This window comes from Hemiscyllium ocellatum, chromosome 7, assembly GCF_020745735.1.
Source record: "Hemiscyllium ocellatum isolate sHemOce1 chromosome 7, sHemOce1.pat.X.cur, whole genome shotgun sequence".
Classification (NCBI taxonomy): domain Eukaryota; kingdom Metazoa; phylum Chordata; class Chondrichthyes; order Orectolobiformes; family Hemiscylliidae; genus Hemiscyllium; species Hemiscyllium ocellatum.
The window spans coordinates 79,509,215-79,517,234 of record NC_083407.1 but is presented as its reverse complement, the minus strand read 5'-3'; the positions used below and the strand labels follow the sequence as shown (position 1 = coordinate 79,517,234).

The following is an 8,020-nucleotide window of genomic DNA, read 5'->3' as shown; positions in this document are numbered from 1 at the left end:
TAGAGATTTCATGCGGTTCTCCATTGCGGCTGCGTTAAAGCGCGCCAAACGGCCGCTCAGCCACGATTTACAAAGCTTGCGCTGAGAAATGGCTCAGGGTTATGTTATTTATACGACTGTGTGTTTTAACTCAATTTAAACAAACCAAAGAAAAAAAGGTGACGGTAAAAATGGATGGAATGCCTGGACGACACCCAGCTGTGTATCGAAAGTATGCAGGGGTTGTTAGCGAATGAATGTGGTCTAACTTTCGGAATACTGGACCATTCCATAATTACGAGGTGAAAGAGAGAGTGTATGAGGGAGAATCCGTCTCAACTGGGGAAAAGATGTTCTGTGAAAACTGTAGAAAATTGGAGACAAAGACTGAATATTACGCCTAGCAGTCGGGGATCGTGAGATTTGGCGTTCTGAAACGAAACATCTTCCTGGGTGTGAGTAAAGAGGGTCACCGTACGATGCTTTGTGTGAATTGTTTCGGTTAACGTTCATTGGAATAAACAGGCGATATAAACACACGAGCGAAGTTGAAAATAATGACGCTGCTTTGGCTGTGAGTGACAGAGAAGGGTCTCAGTTCTGACAGCTAGATTCTTTGTTGGCACAGCAGCCAATCGTTGATTTTTACGACACAATGGTGAAGCCAAAGTTGTGGTATAAAAAGCCGTGTTGGAATATATGAGATTTACCAGTGTGCTTGGCCATATCCCAGCCCAACAGGCTCTAGCAAACTTTTAACTGGAATCAGAAGAGGATTCACTTCAAGACCTGGGAACATGCAAACATCACAAGTGCTAATTTACCTGGCTCTCTTTGGTGCACTTGGTCGAGTAGGTGGTAGAGATGGTGCTCACGCGAATTTGACAGATATTAAAACGGAATCGCTAGAAAAAGGGCCAGACAGTGACTATAACGTGTCCGAGTGCTCGGCTTGTAGGTGGAGAAAGGAGAATAAGGCACTGAGACTGGAATCTATTAAATCGCAAATTCTGAGCAAACTGCGTCTCAAAGAAGCGCCCAACATTAGTCGGGATACAGTGAACCAACTTTTACCGAAAGCTCCTCCTCTCCAACAACTACTTGATCAATATGATATCCAAGGGGATGATAATAATGACGCCTTATTAGAAGAGGACGATTATCATGCTACAACTGAAACTCTCATCACCATGGCCACGGAGCGTAAGTAGGCCAGTATAAGTACATAGCAGCAGTAAACTAACTTTTCTCCCCAAATAACAACTAATACAACATTTTAACTTGTGCGATGCCATAATGTTTACACCATTTGCTCTCAATTGATAGACTAATATTGCTGGTTGTAGGTTATTATGTGTGTTGCACTTAAAGCAAACGGCACGACAAAGATTTTATTGGCCATGGAAATCGCGACCTCATTGTGATCTTTTCATCTATTCTGTTTCAAAAGGCTTCCCTTTCCTTTACAATACGCACCAACATACTAAGGTCGTAACTCACTTAACGAGAAGTGTAAACTTTAAGGGGAAAAAAGAATCTTTATTTGTCCACGTTATAGCTATTCAGAAGAACTCACAAACACGCTCTGTTGGAGTTAAGCAAGGAGATCTTAACTAGCAACACTTTATAGTTCCTGTACACCTGAAACTTAGGAAACCGTGTTTATAACCGAGGACTATAAAAGCGCAATTTTTGAAGAGCTAACAATGCAAAACTTCATTTGCGCTATCAAATTATACTTTAGCTCAGGCGAAGTTATTATTCGCTGTAGGCGACCCTCTGAACCTCAGGCGAGTGAGGGCCTTGCAAACGGTTCCTCAAACTACTGCAGTGAAACAAATGAATGTAACTAATGAGGATTACGTGAGTTCTTCAGAAAGAGTTTTAATTACGCATTTGAGCAGTTTATGTTCTAACTTAAAACTCTGTGGTTTCCATCACTGTTCCCATAACAATGGTTTATGTTTTTTTTCAATATCGTTAACTGATTTTCTTCTTACAAGGATGGCTGGGAAGAAAGATCCTATTGTCCCAAAGGCATATTAGTGTTCATTGTAGAGGAATAACTTAATAGCTACTAGCAAATGGTGTCATGACCTCACCGTGTCATTAGGGTCATTTTAACTGCAAAGCATGTGACGGGTAACTGCAGCTGCCTAAGTGCTCTGTCAGCCGGTGTTGGATACTAAGTGCTACATCTGCAAAAAATGGGAGATTAATATACACTCAGAAAAATAAGATTGAGACCAATTTACAATCGTGCACCCTTAAATAATTTTTATTAAAGAAAGGATGACCAAACAGATCAACAAACCTTCTCAATTATGGGTTGATTTTACTATCTTTTTGCCAAATACACATGTTGAACACATTACGATATATAATCGGTGTGTATATTTTATTGTGTACCTCTATGTCGACCAATAATCACCAAACTACACTAAGAGCAGGTAAATGGGATTATTGTAGTTTGGTGTTTGTTGGTCTGCATAGACATGGTGGGCAGAAGGGCCTGTTTCTATGTTGTATGATTATAACTCTATATTGCGTTAAGTAACAATTGATTTCTGGCATATTGCAAGTGAAAATATAATTCGATCAGCCATTGATACAGCTTAAATGTAAATAGAAATTAAATCTTACACCATAAACAGACGTTTCTTTTAATTCATTCATTCATTCATTTCTCTTTACAGAAATCAAAATTGTATGAAATGCTTGTTTCCAGCAGATGCATTCCCCTAATTTGGATTTATTGTTAAGTCTGCTTTCACATTTAACCTTTACTCCCTTGTTTCAATAATGACGACCAAAATGAACTCCAAGTACTTCCTTGATTGTTAGTGTGCGTGCAATTTGCTTCATGAGGTCGAAATGATACTTAGTTCGATTTTGTATTTGATGTATAATTCTTGAATAGATTGAAGTAACATCATTCATGTACACATTTTTAAACCTCTCTGTTCAAGCTGAACCTAGTGTCCAAGTCGATGACAAACCGAAATGTTGTTCCTTCAAGATCAGCCCCAAAATGCAGTTCAATAAAGTAGTCAAAGCCCATCTCTGGATATACCTGCGACCAGTGAAGCAAACGACGACAGTCTTCATGCAGATTCTGCGGCTAAAGCCAGTCGGACAAGAATGGACTAACCACACACCCATTCGCTCTTTAAAATTCGACATTAACTCCGGCACTGGCCATTGGCAAAGTATAGACTTCAAACGTGTACTACAGAACTGGCTCAAGCAACCTGAATCGAACTGGGGCATCCAAATCAATGCGTCTGACATCAACGGTATCGATCTGGCTGTCACCTCCCCAGGGGTCGGGGAGGAAGGATTGGTGAGTAGCACTCCATTTCAACAATACGGATGGTATGGCAGTGACCCTTCCAATATTAATAAATAAAAGCCACACATCACACACCTAGCTTAACTACTAGTCGATATAATGAAACGTATTACGAAAACAATACCTATTTTATAAGAAACAATAACTACATGTTGTCTACGGGGTAAAATATTTTGAAGGTTTTTCAAATTAGGCTGTCTCAAAGTGGCCCTGATACTAAACGTTTCAGAACACATTCCTAGTGGAAAAATAAAGGGATCTTATTTTGGTCCACAAAGTTGTACAACCATTATACATTTACGAACGTAATTCCAGTTCACTTGTTTTCCAGGTTTTTATGGTTTAAATTTTGCATTTGTTGTTGTGTCTAATTATGTAAAATCAGACAAAGGCAATCATTATAGAATAATCTCAGCAGTCATTTATCAAAGTGTCATATTTGGCATATTGATTTATTGCAACGTTTCAAAACTGATAGACATGGAATTGCGCGCAGTGTAATATTTTTCTGATCTTAATGATCCAAAAGGACGAGAGAAGTGGAAGTCGATCTTTACAACTTTATCTAATGAACTTGTAAGAAAATATTTTGTGTCTGAGGAAAGTTGATGTGCAATGAAATCTGAAGTCGACGAGTTTCTTTCGAATCATTTGTGGTTGAAAGGAACAACAATATACCTTTATGCCGTGTAGTTCCAAATTACTATATTGCTTAGTTTGATTAATTACAACGAAAACAGTACAGTGCATTAGAAGGACGTAAACAACTTTAGGTGCATAATTTAATTTCCCAAATCTTACTATTAGCAAACACAATTTTCGATTGAGTTCAAACTGCTTCAGTAGAATGCCCCAAGAATATCCGAGGATAGAGTAATCTGCTAGCAAAGGACAGAAGTAAGAAAAGGACTGAAATACATAGTAAACCGTCATCCCATATCTGAAAGTTAATTTCACAGGGAAACAACTACTTGGAAATAATAGGTATTAAAACAAAAGTTCATACAATCCAACTCCCTATCACCCACAAACGGCAAAATGCGGGTATTAGTATTAAAAGTTCACACTTAGAATAAACTGCCGAATAGTTCACATTTTGCCACTAGACTATAAAATGTGCTACTCCAGATGGGTAGAAACATGTACAGATCTTTCACAGAAAAGCATTTCTGATGACATCACAAGCTGCGATATTCCTAAAATGTGGGGGCGTTGAGCAAACTTATCTGAACAGGAAACTGTTCCAAACCAGGGGGCAACATTTCATTTTAACAGATGGTCAAAAGGATCGTTCCATTAATAAATAAAGATCTCTACAGAGTGAGATAATGAAAACACTAAGAACTCGGGTTGCTATTCCAAGAGTAAGTCTAGAGCAGAAATGGCCTTCACCCAAATTGTCGGATCTGCGAAGCGCTTTGTGGGAGTTGGGGGACAGAAGATGCATTTTAAGAGAACGTTACAGCATAATTTCGCTCTTATGACAATTTTTTTTCTGACGTGACTTATTATATTGATTTTTTTCCCGGCATGGTATTCACCATGTTTTGAAATAGTTTTGAAATTAGTTTTGTGACAGTTTTCCATGAACCTTATCGATGTCCTAACGATAATGCAATGTGGATGATAGAAAACGTATCTTGAACTCTCTCAATAGTTTAGAAATAGCTATAAAGTTTATAGTGGAGTGACTCCTTGCAGCAAATTTACGGGAAAGACGTATGACCATTTCATAATTAAACAAATCAAAGCAAAATACTGCGGATGTTGGAAATCTGAAATAAAAGCAGATAATGCTGTAGAAATTGACATCTTTTGTTCTCGGAGAAGTCGTAAAGTTAACCATGTTTCTTTCTCCACAGATGCTGCCAGTCCTGCTGAGTTTCTCGATAAATTTCTTCTTTACTTGAGATTTTTGAAAAGTTTCAGCAGGACAGAAAGCATCTGTGAAGAGAGAAACAGGATTAGCATTTTGAGCCTGATATGACTTATTAAGAACTGAAGACTTCAGTTTCTTGACAATTTTCAAAATCAAACAAGTTTCTCTAGTAAGTGCAGGAGCAGAAAATGTCATAATTATAGCCAAAAGTTATTAATATCCACTCAGTATTTAAATAATGTAAGTATTCGAATTCGAATAATGCGCATTTTATTTTCAAGATTAAATCCAGCATATTTAATTCAAATATGCATCAATGTTTAATAACGCTTTTCGAAAATGACGATTGCATTTTTCCAAACGTCCAGGACCTTTAACATCCTTCTTACCTAGTATGTATGCATTACTGTAGAGTATTTGAACAAAATAGTAATAATAACTCACTATGCTGATTCCTTAGAAGCAGAGCAATAGATCACTCTGTTCCAACGATTTAGAAATGAGCGATTCTAATTGCAAAATTAAGATTAAGCAGAGATGACACCAAAATGAATTGAACCCAAAATTGTATTTATATAATTAGAGAAGAAAATTTGGATATCAAATAGCACGATATCAAATATCAGATTTCGGTGTACTTTGCGTCCAACCCTGGCCAGTATAGATAACTATACGGTAGATATTTATGTATATATTAAGGAACCAAGAATTTTGTGTAACTGCTTCGGGGAGGGTCAGACATTTGCTGGCATACTGCCTGATGACTGACGCTTTTGATGGGATCTCCTGCGTTACCTTTCTATGTGTCTATTGTTCCTGCATCCTTCGGTCTTTCCTTAAGAGCTTCAGTAGCTGCGTTGCGTAAGAGGAAAACTAAGGTGCTTCTACTTTATAGGGAAGAACAGAAATGTAACTGTACTTTTACGGTTCCGAGATGTTGGAAATAGGGTGCTGGTGTTTGAGGTTAAGAGTTTACTTTAACAATTCCTTTTATATCAACAGCAACCGTTCCTCGAAGTAAAGGTAACGGAAACATCAAAACGGTCTAGAAGAAACCTTGGTCTTGACTGTGACGAACACTCGACTGAATCTCGCTGTTGTCGTTATCCCCTCACAGTGGACTTTGAGGCTTTCGGTTGGGACTGGATAATAGCACCCAAGAGATACAAAGCCAATTATTGCTCAGGACAATGCGAGTACATGTTCCTGCAAAAATTCCCACATACCCATCTCGTACAGCAGGCCAATCCTAGAGGTTCGGCTGGGCCCTGTTGCACCCCGACTAAGATGTCCCCTATTAATATGTTATATTTTAACGGAAGAGAACAAATCATCTATGGAAAAATACCAGCAATGGTAGTGGATCGCTGTGGTTGCTCTTGAGAACGACCAAAAAAAGACGTGATACGTCCCGACAACTGGACGAGCGAAATACGGTCGTGTCAACGATTTTCTGCATCACCCAGTACTGTGCAATAGGCAAAGAAGAGATTGTATTTGTGTTGCTCCCACCCAAAAGAAAGTAATAACACGGGCCGAACGAGAACAGCAAGATTCCAACACATATTGAATTCAACGGTCCAGTCCACTGTTCCATTTCAAACAAGAGGAGCCAGTATACATTTCTAGCAAGACAGAACATCCCATACAAATTCACCCAAATCATAATATGTAGGAACAATTCCAATCCCAGCTTTGATGAATTGGTTAAAAGCATAAGAGGTATTCGGTAATAGAAAAAAAAGTGCCATTGCATATTCTTAAAAATAGTCCAGAAACTTTCTGGCATAGACTTGACAATTAATTTCTCAACTCAGAGAATTACTTGGTCATCGGCCAACATAAAAACAATATTCGTGTATTTTCAGCAGATAGTAACATTCGACTTCAATATTTAACTCTGTTCAGATAAACAGGAGCATTTACATTATCATGTCGTCTGAACAACTCTAAACTTGAATTTTATGCATTGGCATTACGGGACAGATGGACTGTCTTTCGAAGCTAACAGAAGCACTATGTCTGTGGACAATGTTTAAGGCAAATTGGACAGGATACCACAAGTCTGATAAGTGTTAAGACCCTGTTTGAATTCTGCCTTGGCAACAATACAGTTTGCACTACGGCAAGCCAATAGAGAGAACTGAATTGGTTGCTACAAAGTTGTAAAAACTGAATTTGATATGACTGCGTATGTTCGTTGAATAATGTGTACATGGCATTCATTTTGTAAATGTTTTCTTTTTTTTTCCTTTTCATCTTTTTCCATGGTTGGTATGATATAACATGCCTACCAAGAGCAAGATTTGATACAACTTACGTTATGTGCTCATTGAATAAAGGTGCTTGCTTTTGCTGTATCTGAAGTTAAATACTCAATAGTATGAAAGAAAGTAACTGATGAATTGAACCGAATATGGGCAATATGCGATATCGCAATGGGTGCACTGTGGTGGTGATCTCTTTTCTTGAAGTCCAAGAAAGGTAACAGTGGTTGATGACAGAATAGAGTCTCTTGTAGAATAAGACATTGTACAAAGTCATTCTTGTACATTATTCGGCTCGGGTCATTATATCATTCACGTTAAAAGCAATTATTTTATTAAATATACGATTTTAAAACTCACTATTTTGCAAGACCTTTTGATTTTATTTTGAAATGTACAGTGTAACAGATCATCTGAAGGTCTTTCCAAATACTGCATGCATAATAACTGTATCAATTAAGAGGGCGTTGATCAGCAAGTTGGTCAAATGTTCAGACTCAAAAATATTCCCACACTCTTCATTCATCCTTGTGAATAACATCT

The 8,020-nt window shown here is 37.9% G+C and overlaps 1 protein-coding gene across 1 annotated transcript; it reads left to right on the top strand.

Annotated features, from left to right (window-relative positions):
• The first annotated feature begins 293 nt into the window (after nt 1–293).
• mstnb (myostatin b) lies at nt 294–7,812 on the top strand. Its single transcript, XM_060827370.1, has 3 exons — nt 294–1,182; nt 2,949–3,322; nt 6,213–7,812. Exons 1-3 carry the CDS (start codon nt 777–779, stop codon nt 6,591–6,593), a joined length of 1,161 nt encoding a protein of 386 aa, XP_060683353.1. The 5' UTR covers nt 294–776; the 3' UTR covers nt 6,594–7,812.
• The last annotated feature ends 208 nt before the right edge of the window (nt 7,813–8,020 follow it).

What these genes read in the sequence shown, in the direction of transcription:
- mstnb (XM_060827370.1), top strand. Translation starts at nt 777, where the DNA reads ATGCAAACATCACAAGTGCTAATTTACCTGGCTCTCTTTGGTGCACTT. An exon ending in CATCACCATGGCCACGGAGC is followed by an intron (nt 1,183 to 2,948) that starts GTAAGTAGGCCA and finishes TCTCTGTTCAAG; the next exon opens with CTGAACCTAGTGTCCAAGTC. An exon ending in GGGTCGGGGAGGAAGGATTG is followed by an intron (nt 3,323 to 6,212) that starts GTGAGTAGCACT and finishes TTATATCAACAG; the next exon opens with CAACCGTTCCTCGAAGTAAA.